This window comes from Rana temporaria, chromosome 6 (genome assembly GCF_905171775.1).
Source record: "Rana temporaria chromosome 6, aRanTem1.1, whole genome shotgun sequence".
NCBI classification, from domain to species: Eukaryota; Metazoa; Chordata; class Amphibia; order Anura; family Ranidae; genus Rana; species Rana temporaria.
This window is the reverse complement of record NC_053494.1, coordinates 104,889,004-104,914,402: the sequence shown is the minus strand read 5'-3', so window position 1 is coordinate 104,914,402 and position 25,399 is coordinate 104,889,004. Positions and strand designations below refer to the sequence as shown.

The window sequence follows — 25,399 nt, the reverse complement described above, 5'->3', positions numbered from 1 at the left end:
CTGAGTATAAAAGAGAGCGGCACCTTTAAGTGTAGCAATATGGTTACATTTAATGAAGGTACAACATTTAGCAGCATATTGCTACACTTAGAGGTGCCTTTCTTCTCTTTTATGCTCTGTAGTTCCTGCTAGATTTTGCTTCTAATCCCCCTGTGATGGCTTCCATTTGTGGATGGACATTTTTGGACATTTTATGGTTACACAACCTGGTCACATTGCTATAATATTTTTATATGGACTATAAACTGAAGGACGTATGAATAAATGGTTGTGGAACGAATCATTTGAGTTTCCATTATTTCTTATGTGGAAATTTGCTTTGATATACAAGTGCTTTGGATTGCAAGCATGTTTCTGGAACGATTTATGCTCGCAATCCAAAATTGTACTGTATATGTTACTGAGTTATGCATGTTAAACCTGAAATCCATATATGATGCAGATATATAGTTTAAAAATATCTCGGTGCAATTTTACTCACAGCACCAACCTATGGGTTTTATATCAATACCATTAGAATGACAATTGATCAAGGATACTGCACAGGAGGTTTTTTCTGTGCACTCCTCATTGGTTTCAGTGCATCTTTTAATTAAAGCCTTCACAGCCATAAGCTTTTAGCTATTGCCCTTAAGAAACAACTTGACTGGCAGGAGCAAGAATTTATATAGCTTTTTTTGTTTTTGCTGCAATCATTATCTGCATCTGCTGGAAGTTCTTTGTGACCATTATATGTTAGAGTATTAAAACACAGCCCTATTCAAAACTGTAATATATCTTTTTTAGTAAATTCATTCTTTAATATGTACTATCTAGAAACATTGCACTGCAAGCAACATTTCTAGTCAGATGTTTACTGTGTCCGTTATGTTTAAGGGCTCTTTCACACGGGCGGACTGTATGTCTGCTTTTTCATCCATCCGTGTATGGATGAAAAAGGGACATACATTGGTCGGATGAACATCCGCTGACACCCGATCTCGCCCGGTGCCGCAATCCTCCGATTCTGCAAACGGAGGAAAACTCTATTTTTCCATCCGTCATCGGATCGGGTGAACACGAATAGACAGTCTGTGTTCATCCGATCCCCCATAGAGGAGAGTGGAGAAAAGACAGGCGGATCAGCAGGGAACAACGAAGCGATCCCCGCTGAGCAATCGGAGGTTCACGGGGCGGATCATCACTGAACGAGCCCTTACTGTTTTTCATTTACATTCCATCATTGCATTGGTAGTTGGTAAGCTTTTTTAGTCTTTTTGAAAGCTTTAGCTTGCTTTTTTATTAATAAAATTGCATATAAATTCAAATAATCTTTTGTTTTGTTTGCTAGATTATAGATGTAAAGCCTCCTTCTGTCCGTTTTCTAATGGAAGGAACAAGAATCGCAGCTTACTGGAGCCAACAATATCGTTGTCTGTACCCAGGCACCGTTGTGCGTGGTAGGTTCACTGTGCCACTTTTTTATTTCCGTTTGCTTTTATTTTATGAATAATATATAAATGGATACTGGCGCCAACGATTAAATTAGTAAAAACGAATGGGAAAATTATGTAATAAAGGGCGCTTCCAAAAGAATCACTATAAGTGCAAAAAGTGATTTTTGCAAATAATAAATATGTGTTTGTGACTGTGTATTAGTTTAATAACTTCAAACATGTGCACAAATGTTACAGAAAAAATGTATATGTTTTTTTGATCGCTCAAACAAATATATCATGAAAAGTTCAAAATGGTTCCAGAAATCTTTTTAGATTATTCCGTTTCGACACCATGTGAAAAATAAAATCTGTGTTCCAAATAATATTTGTGACTTTTCACCCAAAGTGACAACAAAATGCCTTCACCAGATGGCTCTGGGCAGCAAGTGACCATAAGACATGTAGTAACGCCTCAATTCCTGGAAACCATTCAACGATCTCCTTCCAATCGATCGTTCACATGTGTGGTGAACTTGGTCGAATGAACCCAGGACCAACCAGATCAAATCCTTAGTGTATATCCTCCACTCCAATCTCCCACATCTGCAAATCAAGCTCTGCCAAAAAGAGCCAGGGAAGGCAGATATAGTGTAGTAATGCTTGTTGTTAAAAATTGTCACTTACAATTTTTCCAGCATGGGAATGCATCAGTATATCGGGAACACCTAGTGTGGTGGAAGTCCATTCAGACAGCACTATCTGACCAGCGGTGTATACTATCCATTAGGCAACCCCCAGCGGAAGTGACGTGGAGTGCATGTCAGACCTAGCTTCTATGCATTTTGCGTTCCAGCACGCAACAACAGGAAGTGCTGGGACGCGAAATGGAATCCTCTAAAAAGATTTCTGGCGCTGCTTTTATTTTATATTGACGCTTTTATTTGTCATCATTGGCTCACCAGAACTATACAGGGACTGGGATGAGATATAGTTGTACCATAGCGGATTATGCAACCCAAAGGCATGTTTGGAATGTGGTTCCATCCCATCTTTTGTGCCACTTCTAAAACCAGCAAGCAACATGTCACAGTAAAGAATATGCCCGACTCTCTATTTAGCATGTGCAGTCTCTACAGATGTACTTTAGACAGTACAACTGGTCCCTACTGGTTTAACGGTTTCCAGCAAACCATACTCCTTTTGTTGGGCTGTTTGTAGCTACAAGGCCCAGGATCTTGAAAAGCTAAATTTAACTTTAGACTATGAATTAACATGCATTTTTTTATACTGACAAAATACTAAATGTTGCTTAAATTCATATTTTATTTATCTTTAGGAAACTCTGATCAGGAAAAAGATGCTGACTTGGTAACAGTTGAGTTTGATGATGGCGATACAGGGAGGATACCATTATCTCATATCAGACTATTGCCTCCCGATTATAAAATACAGTGTAAGTATATATTATGCTTTGCTATTTGTATGCTTAAAGTGTTTCTATAGGCTTAAAGGAGAGGTAGGGCCAAAGCCCTACTCCTCCTGGGGATCACAGGTGTGCACTTCGTTCTGCACTCCCGTGACCCCTATTTAGCTGACAGTGGGCTACAATCCACTGTCGGCTGACATCACTCAGCCAGTCAGGGCTCTGGAGACATCCTGACTTTAATGTCGGGATCCACCCAAATGCCTGAACCGGCAACTGGCTTGTGTTCTCAGGGAGCTGCTGAGAGCCTGAGCCAACCACTTTCACCCTTTGCACAGCCCAGCGCTCCAGTAAAATCTAGAGGGGCAGAGAGCCGGTGACTGACAGTCACTGAGAACTGAGTGATCAGCGGACTATGATGGCTCAATACTTAGGTCTTGGAGGCAAGGGGTGGGGGACAGATGCAGCATCAGACCAATCCTGCATCCACCTAGGTGAGTGTGTATGTTTGTTTTGTTTATATCCCAAAGTTCTCTTTTAAGGTTTTTGTACATTAATGCATTCTCTTCATTAGGGTAAAAAACCTTTCAAATGTTGTTCCCTCCCCAAAATATTTGCTGAGCTCAATCTCGATCCAGTGCTGTTCCTGTGAGCAGCAGCTCTCTCCACTCTCTCTCACACAGGACAGAGGGGCAGCAGCTGGAGCTATTGGCTCCTGCTGCTGTCGGTCAAATACTGTGATGAGAAAGTGGGAGCCCCGCTGTCTGTGTTTATGGATGCAGGCAGCACGGCTTTGGACTGAGCCTGCACTCGCCGAAGAGGAGGAGCTTGCAACGCTGGTGAGGAATCCGAGAAGAGGAGGCTGCTCTTTGTAAAACCATTGCACATAGCAGGGTGACGTATGACATGTTTAATTTTTAAAGAGAAATAAACAAGGTTTAGAATCGCTTTAAATTAAGGTTGGTGCCTTTTTAGTGATTTTCATTAGGACGTTTTTAATATGTTTTCCTAGAAGCGTGTTCAGACAGCTGGCATTCCGTCCTTGAGTTTGTATAGTTTCAAATGCCTTCCATCTCTGGCCAGTTAGGCTGCTCTTGGCCATGTACTTATGCCATCTAGTGGTCCATAATGAGGCATATTTAAGTGCCCCTGTCACTATGCAGCAAAAATAAATTCCGTTCCAGGTACTGACTGAGCAGACACGGATTTTCTTTTGTTGCAAATCGGTACATGAACTGCAATTCTTGTTCCTATTCTGAGTTCAACTAAGAGCCTCTATTCTTTATTGTGGTGTTCATTTGCTTTCAAACTTTGTAAATTACCTGTGTGTGGAGTAGCTAGAAAAACAATTATACCTTGAAATTATAAAAAAAAAAAAACATTATTGAAGGAAAAGTTGAACTCTTGTCCCATGTACCCTTTTACATTTTAAATAGGCTTACTAGTAAAAATGCGCATTGGTTGCTAAAAATAAATTAAAGCAAGCTATCACCATGCCTTCAGCTAAGACAATGTCATATGGAGGCCTGGACTTGCATAGACACAGGGGCGTACCTAGAGCATTTGGCACCCGGGGCGGATCCAATATCTGGCCCCCCCCCCCCCCCCCCACACATTAAAATGTAAAAACACCCCACTGTGCCCCCTGCATACCTCTGCATCCTTCAATTTTTTTTTGTTACTACTGTGTACCCCTCTCCACAACTGCACCTCTGGACCACTTTACATTGCACAGTACCCTGCACCTCTGGACCCCTTTAAAATTACACAGCACCCTGTATCACTGGACCCCTTTACATCTCACAGCCCCCTTCACCTCTGGACCCTTTTACATTACACAGCCCCCTGCACCACTGGACCCCTTTACATTACACAGCCGCCTGCACCTCTGCACCCCTTTACATCACATAGCCCCCTGCACCCCTGGACCCTTTTACACTACACAGCCCTCTGCACCCCTTTACATTACACAGCACCCTGCACCTCTGGACCATTTTACATTACACAGCACCCTGCATCACTGCACCCCTTTTACATTACACAGCCGCCTGCACCTCTGCACCCCTTTACATCACATAGCCCCCTGCACCTCTGGACCCTTTTACACTACACAGCCCTCTGCACCCCTTTACATTACACAGCACCCTGCACCTCTGGACCCTTTTACATTACACAGCCACCTGCACCTCTGGACCCCTTTACATTACACAGCACCCTGCATCACTGCACCCCTTTTACATTACACAGCACCCTGCATCACTGGACCCCTTTACATTACACAGCCGCCTGCACCTCTGCACCCCTTTACATCACATAGCCCCCTGCACCTCTGGACCCTTTTACACTACACAGCCCTCTGCACCCCTTTACATTACACAGCACTCTGCACCTCTGGACCCTTTTACATTACATAGCCACCTGCACCTCTGGACCCCTTTACATTACACAGCACCCTGCATCACTGCACCCCTTTACATTACACAACACCCTGCATCACTGGACCCCTTTACATTACACAGCACCCTGCATCACTGCACCCCTTTTACATTACACAGCCGCCTGCACCTCTGCACCCCTTTACATCACATAGCCCCCTGCACCTCTGGACCCTTTTACACTACACAGCCCTCTGCACCCCTTTACATTACACAGCACCCTGCATCACTGGCCCCCTTTACATCTCATAGCCCCCTGCACCTCTGGACCCTTTTACATTACACAACACCATGCATCACTGCACCCCTTTTACATTACACAGCCACCTGCACCTCTGGTCATGTCAGCTAAAAAAAAAAAAATTTATTTTTTTTTTTTAATCGGGATGGTGTCACCCCTCTAGTGGGTGTCACCCGGTGCGGCCCGCACCCCCCTAGCAACGCCACTGCATAGACATTCAACTATATGATTCTGGAGGGGTAGCAAGCTGTCCATGGTTTGAGAATTTATTTGAGTCCATCGAGAGGTGTATTGATCCATGTACATCTGGTGTTCTGTTGTTTCAGGCAGTGGCACAATAAAAGTGGGGTTGCCTAGAACTACGATGCCTTGAAAAAGTATTTATATACATTTTGTCATTACAATTAAAAACCTAAATCTTTTATTGGGATTTTATGTGATGGACCAACACAAAGTGACACATAATTGTGATGTGGAAGGAAAATAATAAATGTTTTTTTTTTTAATTGTGTGGCGTGCATTTGTATTCAGCCCAACCCCCCCCCCCCCCCCCCCCCCCGAGGCAATACTTTGTAGAACCACCTTTCACTGCAATTACAGCTGCAAGTCTTTTTGGAGATGTCTCTACCAGCTTTGCACATCTAGAGAGTGAAAAGGAGGGGAGGACTTGGATATAAAAAATTATACCAAGAGAGAGTAACTCCAAAGGTAACCACACAGCAGCGAATAATAGTCACAAAAATAGAAAATATTGATTAATAAGATTTCCACAAAAAGGCAACATTCACCCCACCACAGTAAAAACCATTAAAGACAACGTTGTCAATAGTGTTAACAACAAAGTAAAAGACCGGGGCTCACATGCATTACCCACTATCACATCAACAGTCAGCCTTATGCAGGGATGAGGCACTTGGTTACAAGCTAATGATGGCCAAGGAATTGTTGACAGTGTGGATCTAGCTAGACCAATGGTTTGGACACATCAAAAATATTCCTTGTAAACAATGAGGGGAACCAATCCATCCGTATTGTGTGGACTGCTTGTTGATTAAACAGATGCCTGCAGGCGCTTAATAGAAGATGAAGGTCAGATCAACTAGCATGTGCAAAGGCTGACAGGGGAACAGTGGCAAGGGAGACTTACCTGTTGAAGTTACAGCCTGATATTTGAAAGTGAGGGGACATGTAATGGAGGATGAAAAGAACGGGAACGGAGTCCCTGGAACATGCTCACCCAAAGCCACATTGATGCTCCTTCCTCACTGACAAATCTGTTTATGTAGATGGTGGGCCGCCAGTGAAGTTTCTTCCAAAGTTCTACGGACCACCAAATTAGCGGATCAGCAGGAGGGCTGATGCGAACATAGAGGTGTGTAAAAGATGCTTATAGCACCTCTCCAATCTTCAAAGCTCAGACAGCTTGGTCTATGCGCCATGAAAGCAGATGGCTGTATGTGCTGAGTGTTCATCGGAAATATAACCCTTGACATGTGTTTGTTTTTTTTGTTTCTTTTTTTTCAGAGGCCTGCAGTTCAAATTAGGTAAATTTAATGTGGCAGAGCTAAAACTTGCCAGATAATTGTCTGCAACATAAAAATCTCTACATCATAAAAAAAAGTAGCCATGTGGCACTTGAGCACTAACAGAAACAATAGTTCACTGCAGACGATAAGAAAAAAATAATAAGAAAACAAGTAGCTTGTGGCCATGCAATTAGCTTGAATTTTTAGGAGTTATTTTGATTTTAAATAGCTAACATTATTGTTTACTTTGTTACCTAGGTGCAGAGCCTTCGCCTGCTTTATTGGTACAGAGTACTAAAAGAAAAGTGCGTAAAAATAGCAAGGAAAAAACTGATGTAAAAGAAGACTTTTCTATGGGTTGTGAAACGATGTCTGTAGAGCGCAAACCCAGGGGACGAAAACCAAGTATAAAATCAATATCAGGTGTGTTTTTTTCTTTAAAGGAAATATGCCAATTTCCAGTGTTTTTTTTGGATAAACATAGATAATTTTATATTATGAAAATGTTATTAATCTGTTTAAAAAGACTTGCTACAATGTATAATTTGTACTAAAATATGAACACAGAGGCATCCATATTTAACCACTTCATTACTGGACACTTTCACCCCCTTCCTGGCCAGGCCAATCTTCAGATTTCAATGCTGTCACACTTTGAATGACAATTAGTCATGCAATACTGTACCTAAATGGGGTTTTTATAATTGTTTTTGACAGATTGGGCTTTCCTTTTGGTGGTAGTTAATCACCACTTGTTTCTTTTAATTTAGTTGGCAAAAAAAAAAAAAAAGACAGAAAATGTTTAAAGGCGTTTTTCTTCCTTTCTGTGATAAAATTTAGCAAATTATCTTTCTTCCAAAATGTATACTGCAACATTTCTTAAACAACCCAAATCCATGTATATTATTTAGTCTGTTAGAAAGTTAGCGTCCACAAATTATGATATATGTATTTGAAAATCTATCAATCTTGATGTACTGATGACCTATCTCATTTCTTGAGGCCCTAAAATGCCAGGACAGTACAAATACCCCCCAAATGAATTAAAGGAGAAGTGTGTTTTGTCACTTGCCACCTGATGCGCATTGTCACTTGCCACCTGATGCACATTGTCACTTGCCACGTCGCCTGCCACCTGATGCTCATTGTCACTTGCCACATTGCCCGCCACCAGATGCGCGTTGTCACTTGCCACCAGATGCGCGTTGTCACTTGCCACTGCATGCGCGTTGTCACTTGCCAAGTGAGAGGGGGAACAGCGGTGATGCGGGGCGGGCAGTGAGAGATGTCATCTCTCTGCTCGCTCGCCGCACCTCAGTGTAGTGTTCGCGGCCATCTGTCAGGGTGGAACGGCAATGATGTGGGGTGGGCGGTGAGAGATGACGTTGTCTCTCTGCTCACCCACAGCACCACAGACAGTGTTATGTTCACTTCCGGCTGCAAGGGCGGAACAGCTGTGATGCAGGGCAGGCGGTGATAGATAATGTCATCTCCCTTTTCGCCCACCACTGCCGAACCTCTGAAAGTGCAGCCTTCGTGGCCCGGCTGCAAACTGGAAAGTTGCCTTTTTTCTTGTAGGCAAAAGAGGGAGAGAGAGCAGCACATTCTGAGTGTAAGCACTTTATGGACAACAAAGTGGCAACTTGCAAAGATGGAAAATAAAAGTGATCATCAATTATAAGTCAAACACGACTGCGAAGTGAAGCCCTCGGTAGTGTTGATGGCATCCAGCACTTTGTGGTTGGTCCGGGAACCCTGGGGAGGCAGAGGTGACTTTAGCATTGGATGCAGGAGCTGGCGGGCATGGCATGCGTTCAGAGCATGCATGCTCCTTTATCAGGGCTCTCCAGACTTAACAACACTTTGGACTGTGTTTTCCTTTCAGTGCGCCAAATACTCCCCTACCTTGGTCTCAATGCCTCTGATTTGCTAGCCTGTAAAGAGCTTTCCTTCATTCTTCACAGATCGCTGTATAAATGTGAATGGTCCCAAAAATGTGTCAAAAGTTTCTGACCTGTCCACCGCAATGTCGCAGTCTCACAAAAAAAAAAAAAACAGATCACTGCCATTACTAGTAAAAAAAAATAATAATAATAAAAATGCTTGAAGTGCATAATTTCTATTATTACATTGTTATATTAAATAGTTCAACTCACCATATTGCAGAATCAGTAGGAGCCCCGAGCGTGTCACTTGCCAACGTCACCTGCCTTCAGATGCTGATTGTCACTTGCCGCGTCACCAGATGCGGGGTGTCACCTGCCACACATTGCAGATTGTTACTTGCCACGATGTCACACATTGAGGATTGTCACTTGCCACACAATGCAGATTGTCACTTGCCACGATGCCACCTGCCACATGTAGCAGATTGTCACTTGCCACATCACCTGCCACGCATTGCGGATTGCCACTTGCTGTGTCCCAGAGTAAAGGCAGGCAGCAGAGAGATAATGTAATCTCTCTGCTGCCCGCACAGTGGGGACAGAACTACAATGATGCAGATGATGTCATCTCTCTGCTCCCCCGCCCGCTGATTGGCAAGCAAGCCCGCTCACCCGCTGACTGTTCTCCTGTTCTGCCCGCAACGCCCAGGTGAATGGAGCGTGCTGGCAGAACAGGTGGAGCGGGCTGGCTGGCGGGCGTCAATTTGCCTCACAGTGGAGCGCGGAGCGGGCAGAACGGGCTGGCAACAATTTGTCTCAGTGCAGCGGGGAGTGGAGCGGGCTGGCGGAAATTTGCCCCTCAGTGCAGGCAGGGCCGGTGCTAGGCAATTTGGCGCCCTAGGCAAGACCAGCTACGTGCGCCCCCCCCCCCCCAAAGAAAATGTCCCTGCATCCATCATATGTAATGTGCACCAGTAAATTTAAGGGGGTGGTATGAAGATTACAGGGGGTGGTAGGAAGATAGGAAGATGACAGGGGTGGGTGGTAGGGAGCTGACAAGTGTGGGTGGTAGGAAGCTGACAAGGGTGGGTGGTAGGAAGATGACAGGGGTGGGTGGTAGGGAGCTGACAAGGGTGGGTGGTAGGAAGCTGACAAGGGTGGGTGGCAGGAAGAAGACAGGGAGGATGGAGATGACAGGGGTGGGTGGTAGGGACGTGACGGGGAGGATGGAGAGGACAGGGGTGGGTGGTAGGGAGGTGACGGGGAGGATGGAGATGACAGGGGTGGGTGGTAGGGAGGTGACTGGGAGGATGGAGATGACAGGGGTGGGTGGTAGGGAGGTGACGGGGAGGATGGAGATGACAGGGGTGGGTGGTAGGGAGGTGACGGGGAGGATGGAGATGACAGGGGTGGGTGATGGGGAGGATGGAGATGACAGGGGTGGGTGGTAGGGAGGATGGAGATGACAGGGGTGGGTGGTAGGGAGGTGACGGGGAGGATGGAGATGACAGGGGTGGGTGGTAGGGAGGTGACTGGGAGGATGGAGAGGACAGGGGTGGGTGGTAGGGAGGTGACGGGGAGGATGGAGATGACAGGGGTGGGTGGTAGGGACGTGACGGGGAGGATGGAGAGGACAGGGGTGGGTGGTAGGGAGGTGACGGGGAGGATGGAGATGACAGGGGTGGGTGGTAGGGAGGTGACGGGGAGGATGGAGATGACAGGGGTGGGTGGTAGGGAGGTGACGGGGAGGATGGAGATGACAGGGGTGGGTGGTAGGGAGGTGACGGGGAGGATGGAGATGACGGGTGGGTGGTAGGGAGGTGACGGGGAGGATGGAGATGACAGGGGTGGGTGGTAGGGAGGATGGAGATGACAGGGGTGGGTGGTAGGGAGGTGACGGGGAGGATGGAGATGACAGGGGTGGGTGGTAGGGAGGTGACGGGGAGGATGGAGAGGACAGGGGTGGGTGGTAGGGAGGTGACGGGGAGGATGGAGATGACAGGGGTGGGTGGTGGGGAGGATGGAGATGACAGGGGTGGGTGGTAGGGAGGATGGAGATGACAGGGGTGGGTGGTAGGGAGGTGACGGGGAGGATGGAGATGACAGGGGTGGGTGGTAGGGAGGTGACTGGGAGGATGGAGAGGACAGGGGTGGGTGGTAGGGAGGTGACGGGGAGGATGGAGATGACAGGGGTGGGTGGTAGGGACGTGACGGGGAGGATGGAGAGGACAGGGGTGGGTGGTAGGGAGGTGACGGGGAGGATGGAGATGACAGGGGTGGGTGGTAGGGAGGTGACGGGGAGGATGGAGATGACAGGGGTGGGTGGTAGGGAGGTGACGGGGAGGATGGAGATGACAGGGGTGGGTGGTAGGGAGGTGACGGGGAGGATGGAGATGACAGGGGTGGGTGGTAGGGAGGTGACGGGGAGGATGGAGATGACAGGGGTGGGTGGTAGGGAGGATGGAGATGACAGGGGTGGGTGGTAGGGAGGTGACGGGGAGGATGGAGATGACAGGGGTGGGTGGTAGGGAGGTGACTGGGAGGATGGAGAGGACAGGGGTGGGTGGTAGGGAGGTGACGGGAGGATGGAGATGACAGGGGTGGGTGGTAGGGAGGTGACGGGGAGGATGGAGATGACAGGGGTGGGTGGTAGGGAGGTGACGGGGAGGATGGAGATGACAGGGGTGGGTGGTAGGGAGGTGACGGGGAGGATGGAGATGACAGGGGTGGGTGGTAGGGAGGTGACGGGGAGGATGGAGATGACAGGGGTGGGTGGTAGGGAGGTGACGGGGAGGATGGAGATGACAGGGGTGGGTGGTAGGGAGGTGACGGGGAGGATGGAGATGACAGGGGTGGTAGGGAGGATGGAGATGACAGGGGTGGGTGGTAGGGAGGTGACGGGGAGGATGGAGATGACAGGGGTGGGTGGTAGGGAGGTGACTGGGAGGATGGAGAGGACAGGGGTGGGTGGTAGGGAGGTGACGGGGAGGATGGAGATGACAGGGGTGGGTGGTAGGGAGGTGACGGGGAGGATGGAGATGACAGGGGTGGGTGGTAGGGAGGTGACGGGGAGGATGGAGATGACAGGGGTGGGTGGTAGGGAGGTGACGGGGAGGATGGAGATGACAGGGGTGGGTGGTAGGGAGGAGACGGGGAGGATGGAGATGACAGGGGTGGGTGGTAGGGAGGTGACGGGGAGGATGGAGATGACAGGGGTGGGTGGTAGGGAGGTGACGGGGAGGAGACGGGGAGGATGGAGATGACAGGGGTGGGTGGTAGGGAGGATGGAGATGACAGGGGTGGGTGGTAGGGAGGATGGAGATGACAGGGGTGGGTGGTAGGGAGGATGGAGATGACAGGGGTGGGTGGTAGGGAGGATGGAGATGACAGGGGTGGGTGGTAGGGAGGATGGAGATGACAGGGGTGGGTGGTAGGGAGGATGGAGATGACAGGGGTGGGTGGTAGGGAGGTGACTGGGAGGATGGAGAGGACAGGGGTGGGTGGTAGGGAGGTGACGGAGAGGATGGAGATGACAGGGGTGGGTGGTAGGGAGGTGACGGGGAGGATGGAGATGACAGGGGTGGGTGGTAGGGAGGTGACGGAGAGGATGGAAATGACAGGGGTGGGTGGTAGGGAGGTGACGGAGAGGATGGAAATGACAGGGGTGGGTGGTAGGGAGGTGACGGAGAGGATGGAAATGACAGGGGTGGGTGGTAGGGAGGTGACGGGGAGGATGGAGATGACAGGGGTGGGTGGCAGGGAGGTGACTGGGAGGATGGAGATGACAGGGGTGGGTGGTAGGGAGGTGACTGGGAGGATGGAGAGGACAGGGGTGATAAAATGTATTACAGGCCTCAGAGGTAGGATCATCGTGCTCCTCGTCATCCCCCTGTTCCTGGCATCCCACTGGGATGCCAGGAACAGGGGGATGACGAGAAGCATGATGATGACAGGAGACAGTAGGTGGCATCACCATTGCAAGCCAAGCCAGTCCCCCCCCCCCCCCCCACCATTATCATCAAAAAAACATCAGGTCCCCCTCACTTAGCCTGTGCTGTGACTCACGTCGGTCATCTCTCACGATGCTCCCCCACTGGGTTCTGGCGCGCTGATACATGTCCCGCCCTCCTCCTCCTCTAGACCAGCTTGTGTGACAGACAGCACACTGGCTCTATCACACGAGCTAGTCTTCTCTAGGAGGAGGAGGGCGGGACATTTATCACAGCGCGGCGCGCTCTTTTTTAAATCCTCTGCAGTCCACACTCAGCAAAGCCGTACAAAAGAGCCGCATGCGGCTCCGGAGCCACACTAGACACTCGGCGGCGGTGCGGCGCGGCGGTGAGAAAAAAAATAAAAAACTCGGTCATTTCCTTGCCCTGCGCCCGCGTGGGTTGCTATGGCGGTAGTTCCGCCACTGAGCACAATTGTGTGTTGTATTTGTCAAGAAAGAAGGCCCTGTGGTTGCCAGTTCCCTACTACCATATTAATCTAAAAAAAAAAAGCCAGACTTTCTATGGTGAAAGCAAGCACTGCCAGTCTTTTTTTTATGACTAGATTATTTCAATGAGTAGATTTTGTTTGTATTTGCACATTTGAGGCTGTCTTTTAAGGCCTTCACATCATTACACATTTCCTCAATAGACATAATTTTCAGTGAAAAGATTTCTGCATGTTTAAAGTAGTTGTGAACGTATAATATTTTACACACTTCTTCTTCCTGATAAGGGTGGGGGGGTTACAGGACTCTGCAGACGCACAGTGTTCCTGTATTCTATAGTCTGTTCAGTTTGAGGCAAGATGCAGGCTGTGCTTGAGCAGGGGTCGTGTTTAAAGGTAGGCTGTGATTGGTAGGGAGTGCGTGTGTGTCTGAGGCAGGTCAGGGTATGGAAGGTCAAGAAACTTCCCAAAACAGGCATGCTGTGTCTCTGCACAGTGTCCTACAGCTCTGAATAGCCAGCCAAAGAATGAAAACTGACCACGCTACCACACATCAGCTTCGGTGCTTTGTATGGTCAGTTTAGAACAAAGAAGAAAAGTGACTGGCAGGTTCAACTGGGTACTTGAGATGAAAATTATAGAAACTTTGATTTATAAAATACACAGACACATACGGAAAAAAAAAGATTATTTACAGTAAAATACATTTTACTTTTAAGCCCTGTACATACGATCGGTCCATCCGATGAAAACGGTCCAATAGACCGTTTTCATCAGTTAACTGATGAAGCTGACTGATGGTCAGTCGTGCCTACACACCATCGGTTAAAAAAACGATTGTGTCAGAACGCGGTGACGTAAAACACAACGACGTGCTGAAAATAACGAAGTTCAATACTTCCAAGCATGCGTCGACTTGATTCTGAGAATGCGTGGATTTTTAACCGATGGACGTGCCTACAAACGATCGTTTTTTTTCTATCGGTTAGGAATCCATCGGTTAAATTTAAAACAAGTTGGCTTTTTTTTAACCGATGGATAAATAACCGATGGAGCCCACACACGATCGGTTTGGACCGATTTCTCATCAGTTTAAGCGATCGTGTGTACGCGGCCATAAGCCTTTTTGCTTGCTTTGTAAAGTGGGAACTCCAATATCTTCCTCTCTCACATGTCGAGCACAAAAAAAAAAGGGGGGGGGACAAGTTTGAGAAGTAATAGTGATCGTTTTGGAGGGGTAGTTAGAGCGTAAACCCAGCATTTTTGCAGTTGAGCAGAAGATAAAAAATTCACCCATGCTTGGCTACAAAGCATGTTCTCATGCTCATGATAAACACACATGCTTTGGAAGTGCAATTCATATGATGTTGACATTATGAACATGGAATAATCCTGATCCCCATTAATGTTTATCTATTAGGTATTAATGTGCATATTAAAATTCGTATAATGTAAAATAAAGTATATGAATGTCTTTAAAGTGGTTATAAATCCCAAACATGTTTTACCTTAATCCATTCTTTGCATTAAAGCGGAGGTTCACCCAAAAATCAACTTTCTGCCATTAGATCCAGCATACTGCTGACATCTGCAGTATGCAGGGTTTTTTTTGTACTTATCGTTTTATCAGCCGTTGTTATCCCGCTCCGAGCGTGGATTTCAGCGGAGAATAGGCGTTCCTAAGCCAAGCGGATTTGATTGACGGGCTGCTAAAGCGCGTCACGCCTTCCGAAAATACCCGAAGTGACACTCGGGTGTTTACGGCGCTATACTGCGCCTGCTGTGTAGAGCTGACTGCGCAGGCGCGGTAAACACCCGAGTGTCACTTCGGGTATTTTCGGAAGGCGTGACGCGCTTTAGCAGCCCGTCAATCTACTCCGCTTGGCTTAGGAACGCCTATACCCGGAAGGAATCCCTGCTCGGAGCCGGATAACAACGGCTGATAAAAGATAAGTACAAAAAAAAAAACAGCATACTGCAGATGTCAGCAGTATGCTGGATCTAATGGCAGAAAGTTCATTTTTGGGTGAACCTCCGCTTTAAGGTAAAACATTTTTAGGTAGCAGTATGCCCCATAACCCCCCACCCCCTTAAACTTGCCTGAACCCTCATTCGATCCACTACTGTGTCCCTCTGCAGCGGCTCTCTCCCATCACTTACTGGTATCACTGCTGTATCAATTTTATTGGCTCCTGCCAATCAAAGCCAATAGCAAGAGAGATGGGGCAGGGCTGAACCCTACTGTCTTTGTCTATACACTCAGGCAGTGTGGCTCAGGATCAAGCCCAACACAAGTGCCCCCATAGGAAGCTGCTTCCTATGTAGACACTCACCAGAGGGGTGGAGCCTGAAGTTTAGGCGGGGGAATCCATAAAGAGGAGGTTCAGAGCCCCTTGTGCAATTCCATTGCACAGAGCAAGTAAGTATAAACCTGTCTGTTTTTTTTTTTTTCATTTACGATTTCTTTTAAACTGGTGTTTGGGTGCTAAAACCTGTAATACCTTCTGCTTTAAAGTGAACTTGTGCCCCAACTATACACACTAAAATATTAACATGTTTTGACCAAGCAGTGAAAGCACTTTTTAACCACTTCACTACTGGCCCATAGTCATTTGACGTCCACAGATGGGATCTCCCATCCTGGGTGGACGTCATATGAAGTCCTCGGCTTTGTGCAGTGATATCTGAATGATGCCCACAGCTCGAGGCATCATTCAGATATCATTCTTTAGTGCCGGCGATTCTGTGCACCATAAGAACGATCATAGCGGCAGTTCCGCCGCTTAATCATTCTTATAGGCGGTGGGAGGAGACATCGTCCCCCTCCCGCCACCATCCGGTGCTTCTCCGGGCTCTCCCGTGCCATCAGGGGCCCGGAGAAATAATCGTCGAGCGCAGGCTAGGAAGCATAGAGATGACTGGTGACCAGATGGTCACCAGTCATCTCTATGACCGTCGGAGGCCTGGGCGCGATCTGATGACGTCACGCCTGGGTACCCGGAAGTAAACAAAGCCGCTATTGCGGCTAGTAAGCAATACTAAGCGTGAGATCGGTGAATTTTTTTTCACAATCTCATGCTTTCCAGCCTGGAGGAGAGATGCGGGTCTTATTGACCCCGAATCTCTCCATAAAGAGGACCTGTCACACACATTTCCTATTACAAGGGATGTTTACATTCCTTGTAATAGAAATAATAGTGATAAAAAAATAAGTCAAATAAAAAAAATAATAATAAAAAAATAAATAAAACGCCCCTGTCCCCGGTAGCTCGCGCGCAGAAGCGAATGCACACGCAAGTCCCGCCCACATATGTAAACGCGGTTCAAACCACATATTTGAGGTATCGCCACGTGCGTTAGAGCGTGTGCCACAATTCTCGCACTAGACCTCATCTGTAAATCTAAACTGGTAACCTGTAAAAAATGTCAAAACGTCGCCTATGGAGATTTTTAAGTACCGAAGTTTGGCGCCATTCCATGAGTGTGCACAACTTTAAAGCGTGACATTATAGATATCTATTTACTCGGTGTAACATAATCTTTCATATTTTACAAAAAAATTGGGCTAACTTTACTGTTTTGTTATTTTTTAATTCATGAAACCATTTGTTTTCCAAAAAAAAGGCGTTTGAAAAATTATTGCGCAAATACCGTGCAAGATAAAATGTTGCAATGACCGTCGTTTTATTCCCTAGGGTGTCTTCTAAAAAACATATATAATGTTTGGGGGTTCTGCGTAATTTTCTAGCAAAAGAATGATGATTAGTACATGTAGGAGAGAAGTGCCAGAATAGGCCCGGTATTGAGGTGGGTATAAAAGCCCGGTATTGAAGTGGTTAAACAAATACTTGTTCATCTTTGTATCTATGAGTGTTGTGCAGAAACTCCTTTTCACATTTAATACCCGCAGAGGAATCTTAGCCTTTTTTGAGAGCACCCTGCCAGCCCTCTAATGTAGACAATCAACAAGTTTTTTCCTACGCTTTTAGAAACCAACTGAAAATGGACTATAGAATCTTTGTGGTGATTTTTGTGAATGAATACCTTCACATTAAAACAGCTATAGAAGTATGTAGGGGTTGTTTTAAAGCTCCTTTTGCGGCTTGTAAAAAATATGTATATTGTTTTATCTTGTACAGTACACAGAAATCGATTCATAGACCATGAGTTATATGCTGACACCTTCAGGTGATTGGGCAAAAATCCTTGTTGGGTTCGCCCATTTGTTACATCAAAACCACAGCCACTGGAACTCTGTTAGTGCATGGGTGATCATGATTCCCTCATATTAGACATTTTTTGCCTGAGTACCCGGCAGGAAAAGACCCTCATTTGGCATGGTAGGATTGCTGCCACTCAGGAGCAGGAATCTATGCGAGAGACAGTGGCAGGTGCACTGAAGGCCCTGTTCATCAGTCGATACACCAACATCATTTCAACCCCCGATTCAGGCTCCCTTATAGTCAAACATGCAGCCTGTCTCAGGCAGAACTAACTGCCACAAGGTCTGATCTATTTCAGAGGCTACCGCCACTACTGAAATTAGCAGGGACTAGTACGCCACAAGCACTCTTCTGCTCCTCTGCCTGACTATATTCACATGCTAAAACCAGGTTGGCAGAAAATAGGGGAGATGCAGACAGCTGAGGCGTCTCAAGATTTTTTACTGCCGCAGTTTAAAGAAGTTACTTCCATAATTCCTTGTCGCATGCTGTTTACTCTGGACTCTCTAATCAAAGCAAGTAAGCAACGCATACTGGTCTCTGGTTAGATACGCTTAGCCCTGCTCACCCCCGCACGTGGACAAATGCAAAAAAAAAGGGCTTTTTGTAGAAAGCATGTGGGCCCTATACAGTGATTGGTGAAACTCTGAGGCTGCATTTTTTTACCAAGATTTTGTATAGGTCACTAATGTAAAAAGCAGAAAAACACCTATAATCTGCCCCAAAGAAGCTCATGTTCTTTTTTGAGCTTAAGGCGTTTTCGTGTTTTGCTTTAGGTGACCAAATGCTCAGATGTGAACAGGTGCCATTGAAATAAATGGAATTTTGCTTCTTGGGTGTTTGTTTAGGCGTTTTACGAGCTGAAAATGCTCAGGTGTGAATGCAGCCTGATACCTTTTGAAGCCTTGTATCTCATGAATGTAGATTTCAACAAAATGGTTCTGCCCTCACTGTGGACCTGGCCATTCTTGCACTAAATTCTTAATCTACAGTTTTTCTCAAGGGTATACTGTCCTTTAAAGATTAATTTTATTGACATTTGGAGACCCCTTTGAATTCCTTATTTGCATTAGCAGGCTATGCCCCACAGCCAGCCATTGCCATCTTTTCCGTTGCTCAGACTATGGTGAACTGGGCTAGAGACATAAATAGTGAACTTTCTCCTGCTATAGTTAATCCTCATCTTTCTGCAAGAATACAGTTCTTGCACTCAGCCCTACTATTCTGTATAGACACGATGGAGAATGCTATGCATCATTGAGGCAGCAATAAAGGCAAAGGGGTTCAGTCCTCATCCATGTTCACAGTCCCTAATGGAATAGACATCCCCTGCCAAATGCATTAAATCTATTCATCCCCTATTCTACCATCTAATTTTTCTTCTGTTTGTGGCAAACTTTCTTATTCTAAGTCCAGAACTGTTGCTTTAAAGCCTTCCTCTTGTTAACGCCTCACTGCCACTACTGAAGGCAAATTGGATAGTCCACTGACAATAACCTGAAACGTTTGTCGTTTTAACTTATTTTTCCTTCCTTCTTCCTTCTAGAAAGGCACACAAAGATTCCTTGTGCTTCAAAGTGCTGTATGCAGCAAACTTTAAAAACATTGTGTTCCATGTGCGGCCAACACTTTTGTTCCACTATACAAAAACCCTGCTACTCAGCACTGCCATGGAATGACCGTCAGCCCCCAGACTCTGTTTCGAGTTCTGCTGCAACCCTCCCCTCCAATTTTGTCCATGCAGATACATTTTTTTTGCTTTGAACTCTTGCTAGTAAAACTTCCCATGCTAGCTGGCGAGGGAGCCTTTTATAAGGTTGTGTTTTGTTTCCCATTGACAACATCCTATCTGGTTAGAACCTAGTAGCCTAGAGCAAATCATTGGGTTTCCAGTATATCTTATTGACCTAGTGTACAGCGGCAGCCCATCCATTAGGGACGCACAGGCGCCGACCCCCTGATTTACCTGTAGGGTGCCAGTCCACGCAGTCCAATGGGGGGGGGGGGTTTGTAGCAAGTGATTAGCGTGCGGGGGGTGCGCTGCTGGCCAACTCTGGTTGTTTGCCGGCCTCCCCCTAAAAGAAAAAAAAACACCAGCTGCCACTGCAAGTGTTGATCCTTTTTTTTTATCTAAGTTATTTGTTTCTCTGATGTATTTTCTTCTGTACACAGTATCTTGCCTGCTGGGACTCTTTCAGGACATCTTATTATCCTAAACCATCCCCCTCTAAAGGGGTTTTTAATCCCCTTCCTTGGGTTCCCTAAAATCTGACCTCCCTCCTTCCTATTTCTACCACTTGGGAACCGGGTAGCCTGCAAGACATTCTACTCTTTTTTTTTGTGTTTTCTTTCATATTGACTTTCGGGGAATTCAATTCCTACCAAGTCCTGCTGGTCAGCTTAATTCCCCCTTTTTGCTCCCCCAGGGGATCGGGGCTCAGCCACCTTATCTGTGGCTCTCTCTGTGCCTACCCCTATTATCCTCCTTGTTCTTTGCAGGGAGCTCCTCTGTGGGGTTCCAACATCTGTTTCCACTCATCTGAGTGGTTATTTGCCCCTTTATAAGGGCTTCTGTCTTCAGGGATTCAGAGTCTTGCCTTTCCTGCTCAAGCCCATTTTCCTGTTGAGGTTGGGTTCTTGAGCCGCATCGAGCACCTAACTTTTGTCTTCTTCCTTGTATGGAGCTACCACCTGTATTAAGTTCATATTAACGAATGCCAGATGGTTGTCTTTTGTTCTGGCCATGAGGTGCTTCTACTGTTTGTAGGGTTAGTTGTCCCCTTTTGTCTTTTATGTGGGCCTTTTGCTACTTAGCCATTGTTACTTTAGCAAGGCAGTGGTCGTCTAGGAGGTGTTTTTGGGGTTGTTATCATGTTGGAATACAGCCCTGCAGCCCAGTCTCCAAAGGGAGGGAATCATGCTCTGCTTCAGTATGTCACAGTACATGTTGGCATTCATGGTTCCCTCAATGAACTGTAGCTCCCCAGTTCCCGGCAGCACTCATGCAGCCCCAGACCATGCCACTCCTACCACCATGCTTGACTGTAGGCAAGACACACTTGTCTTTGTGATAATACTTGATGTGTAACTGTACACAAAAATTCATAAATAACTTTTCTTCACACAACATAAAGTGCAACAATATCAAAGTGACAATGCAGTGAATAAATGTGCCTAATCTCAAAGTTCATAATTAAAGTGCTTGTGCAAAAGGGAATCCAGCAGTGGCTGTGCGTCCTTAGAGGGTGCAGGAGTGCCGCCCCCTCTCTCCTGCACCGCTCTATCACCAATAGATTCATGCATTACATGAATCTATTGTCGCCGCTTCTGCCCCCTATTGAGGTGTCTGGCCCCTTGCCGGGCGCCATTTTTTGGAAGTTCCTGATTAGAGCTGTCGGCTCTAATAGGCATCCTGATTAGAGCCCTGGGCTTTAATAGGCTTCCAAATTGGTAAACAGCGGGCACAATGCTGTGCATTCGCTTTTTACACAGTGTTGTTTTTGGGAATCTAATACATCACTTCCCTAACACTGACCTGCCTCTCAGCCAATCAGGTGCACTGGGTCTGGTTACCCGTCACCTGATTGGCTGAAGCGTCGGGCGCTGTGATTGGACGCCTATCAGGCATAAAATCATAGCAGAAGACAGGAAGAGGACAGGAGAAGACATCAAGGACTCGGAGGGTGCGTGGAGGACTGCGCTGAGACAGGTAAGTTCCGGGGGGGGGCGCACTGGTGGCAATTAGTGGGGCGCACTGGCGCCAACTGATCGTTACAGTAGCTGCGTTTGATGGTTACAGTAGCTGCGTTTGATGGCACAGTGGCAACAATTTATGGGCACAGTGGCTGCATTTGATGGACACAGTGACTGCAATTGATGTTTTTTTTTCAGTTTGTTTGCGCCCCCCAAAAAAATTTGAGCATCAGCCGCCACTGGAATCCAGTTTGTCCAAATGCTTCCACATCCGTAGTGTGCCAGTGGTTTGCCCCAGCCTCTCACCTTCGACTTACAGTTCTAGTAAAGCCTTTGTATAAATGTGACTCCAAGGCAATGAAATCCTTTCTTCAGGGGACATCCAGTCAGATAGACAATAGGGTTTCCACTGGTGCTGATGATCTCTCTACGGGTCCTCCCTTTCCACCATACGCAGTTCACATTCAACAAAAAAGGTCTTCATGGTGTAGTAATCCAATGTAATATTTATTAGACAAAGCAGCACATTTACAGTTTAAAATAGTGATGTTCAGCTTAACAAAACTTCCGGTCTCGGTCGTGACCGGAAGTGACATCACCCGGCTCTTCACGACGCATTGCGTCACAGATCATGTGACTTCATTAAGGGTATCGCACTTGTCTTTATATTCCTCACCCGATTGATTACTGGAACCATGTCCTGTGGTCTCATCAGACCACATGACATGGTTTCAGTAATCCATGTCCTTGGTCTGCTTGTCTTCTGCAAACTGTTTGTGAGCTTTCTTGTGCATCATCTTTAGGAGAGGCTTGCTACTGGGACGACAGCCATGCAGACCAATTTAATGCAGTGTATGGTCTGAGCACTGATGGGCTGACACCCCCCCCCCCACCCCTTCAACTGCTGCAGCAATGCTGGCAGCACTCGCATATGTCTATTTCCCAAAGGCCACCTCTGGGTATGACGCTGAGTATGTGCACTCAACTTCTTTGGTCGACCATGGCGAGGCCTTTTCTGAGTGAAACCTGTCCTGTTAAATCATTGTATGGTAGCTGTAGTGCTGTATGGTCTTGGCCACCGTGCTGCAGCTCAGTTTTAGGGTCTTGCCAATCTTCTTATAGCCTATGCCAAGGCGAACCTTGGCACCCCAGATGTTTTGGAACTACATTTCTAATTGGGCCCAATTTGGACATTTTTACTTAGGGGTGTACTCACCTTTGTTGCCAGCGGCTTTGACATTAATGGCTGTGTTGAGTTACTTTGAGGGGACAGCAAATTTACACTGCTACAATGTAAAGTAGTGAGAGTGTACAGCTTGTATAACAAAGTGTTATTTCTTCAGTGTTGTCATGTAAAAAGATATAGTAAAATATTTACAAAAATATGAGGGGTATACTCGCTTTTGTTAGATACTGTAAGTACATTGTCTTACCGAAAATGTAATTAGTTTGTTGATAATAGTCTGGGCAAAGTCCTCATTAAAAAAATATGTTTCCACAAGGGAGTACAGCCAAAGCTTGTTTGGCGGTACTTCTCCTGTGGATCACAGGAGTACAGTTCGTTATTCACTCCTGTGACCCGTTTTTAGCTGGCTGAAGTTACAGAGCCAGTCTAGTTTTGACCAAGATCATGACAATAAAGTCGGGATACGCCCACATGCCTGGACCGCCAGCTCAGTCTTTCAGTGAGCCGCTCAAAACCTGAGGTGGCCACTCCTGCCCCATCCACAACCCAGTGCTCCAGTGAGCGTGGGGGCAGAGCAGGGAGCTGCGAGAACTGAGCGATCGGCGGTGTTTGATGCCTTTGTTCTCAGTGTTAGAGGTGCCAGGGGATAGATGCAGCATTGGACTGATGTTGCATACACCTAGATGAGTATGATTCTTTAAAAAAACAAAAAACATACATCTCTTTTAATTAACCTTGCACAACTGTGTGTTCTTAGTTCTCAGACACGATGTCAAACTGAAAAATGTAAGTTCTTGTCAAGTAAGCTGACGCATACTAGGCATCCAAGCTTTGAAAAACTCTGGTCACAAAAAGGTTAGGGTGCTCTGTTAAGTTGCATTAGTAGTTGTAATTGTCATATAGTCCAAAACAAAAGTAAAACCTATAATTGCTGAGCGATATGACACAAATGTGCGGAACTAAATACTTCAGTTCTGGGTATTCATATACTTTAAATGTTGGAAAGGATGTGGATAGTGTTTACATTTTGAGAGGGATTTTTTGGTCTATAATTTTATTTAAGTTTAAATTTTGTAGTTAAAATGATCTGGCTCAACAGTTTCCAGGATTATGTGTGGATTAATGCAATTATTTATTTTTCTATTGTTATATTTATTTTCTTAGACACAACAGTTCAAGAAAATATATTTAAAGAATCCTCAAGGACAGCCAAGAAGATAGAAGAAAAACAGCTAGAGCTGATGAATTCAGATATAGATTCAGAATGTCCTCAAGTATCATCAGAGAGTCCCACTGACCCAATTGTTAGAAAGCATAAAAAAATTAACAAAACCTTTTGTTCTGGTTCAGTGTCTAAGAGCTTGGTTAGTGGGGGACTGTATCATGAAATAACAGGAAGTGGATTAAATCAAGATGTTTTAATAGGGAAATTAAAAGCAAAAAGGAGACAGAAACTAGAGGAACAAAGAGAGTTTGCTTCTTTTGGCAACAGCTATCATAAAAAGGAAGCTCAACTACTTGTGAAGCTGGACCGTGAAGGAGTTATGTCACCAAAGACGAAGAAAACAAAAGAAGCAATGATGAGGCATGAGAATTCTAATAATGCATCAAAAAGAGATCGTAAGAAAGTGATAGGTGAATGTTATTCTAGTGTGAGTTCTAGCAAACCTAAGCAAAAGCCTTCTGAAACAACGCCTTGCACAGCAAAACAAACTTATATCTCTGAAACTTTTGACCATACAAGCAGCAACTTAAACATATCCTGCAGCAAAAGTGGAACCAAGAAGACTGAAAAACAGTTGGAAAGCAGCAACAGTAGCTCAGAATCTGAGGAAGAAGATGGCTCAAGCAAAAGACAAAACAAAAATCAACATAGTTCTAGATCTTCAACATCTAAATCTTCATCATCTACCAGCAGCAGTTCTTCCTCCTCCTCTTCTTCTTCATCATCATCCTCCTCCTCCTCTTCTTCATCTTCTTCGTCATCGTCTTCATCTTCAAGTTCCAGTTCATCATCATCTTTAACAGATGAAGCATCCTCAAGCAGCTCAGAAGATGATGCTGTGACTGCTTCTGTTCTTAAAGATACTCCTCAAAAGCAGCGCTGCAAATATGTAAAATCTGAAAACACTTCTAAGACTGCTGTGCACATAAAGCAACAAAAGCCAGAGCAACTGAGAAGTAGTAAATGTAAACCAAAGAAAAGAGAAGGAATACATCTTCCTACAACCAAGGAGCTGGCCAAAAGACAGAGACTACCGTCAGTAGAGAACAGGCCAAAAATTGCTGCATTTCTGCCTGCTAGACAGCTTTGGAAGTGGTTTGGAAAGCCCACTCAGGTAATTGGAAGTTTTACTTGTTGCTATTAATGGTACATTCACCATTTTTATACAGCTGGGTTAGAACATGCTTTGATTTACTTACATAACTAAATGTTTTAATTATTTAATATATTTATCTATCTACATATAAACATAAAAAATGTGTTTGCTTTAAACAAAATCATTTTTGTACTCTTCCCCCCCCCCCCTCAAATCTTTTTCTCGAAGTCTTTTGGGGGACACAGCTTCAAGCGACATTAAGCAAAAAAGGGTTATACTATTGCCTACAGGAAAAATGGGCACTATGCACAAAAAAAACAGAAGGCCTGTCCCTTTAAGGCTATAACCCCTGCTACCTCACCAATTGTAGCAGGTCAAAAAAATAGGATTTTTGTACTCACCGTAAAATTATTTTCTCTGAAGTTCATTGATGGACACAGCACTTTAATCTTGACCTTAGGGTTATATCGCCACCTACAGGAGAGGACTAGGCAGAACATGCAAAAACTGCACAGAACCGCCCAGGGGGCGGTGCTACTGGCTATAGCCCCTCACACTGCAACCAGCAGCTCAGTTCGTCAAAAAGCAGTACAAACAAAAAAAGGAGGGG

The 25,399-nt window shown here is 45.9% G+C and overlaps 1 protein-coding gene across 5 annotated transcripts in view; it reads left to right on the top strand.

The window, feature by feature from the left end:
• Positions 1 to 25,399, top strand: part of TNRC18 (trinucleotide repeat containing 18) — a 366,965-nt gene that overhangs the window by 297,942 nt on the left and 43,624 nt on the right. For all 5 annotated transcript variants that reach the window (XM_040357106.1, XM_040357109.1, XM_040357105.1 and 2 more), the window contains 4 exons: positions 1,331 to 1,439; positions 2,755 to 2,871; positions 7,302 to 7,466; positions 23,633 to 24,807. In XM_040357106.1, the coding sequence (XP_040213040.1) occupies positions 1,331 to 1,439; positions 2,755 to 2,871; positions 7,302 to 7,466; positions 23,633 to 24,807 (1,566 nt within the window). The remainder of the gene's footprint in view (positions 1 to 1,330; positions 1,440 to 2,754; positions 2,872 to 7,301; positions 7,467 to 23,632; positions 24,808 to 25,399) is intronic.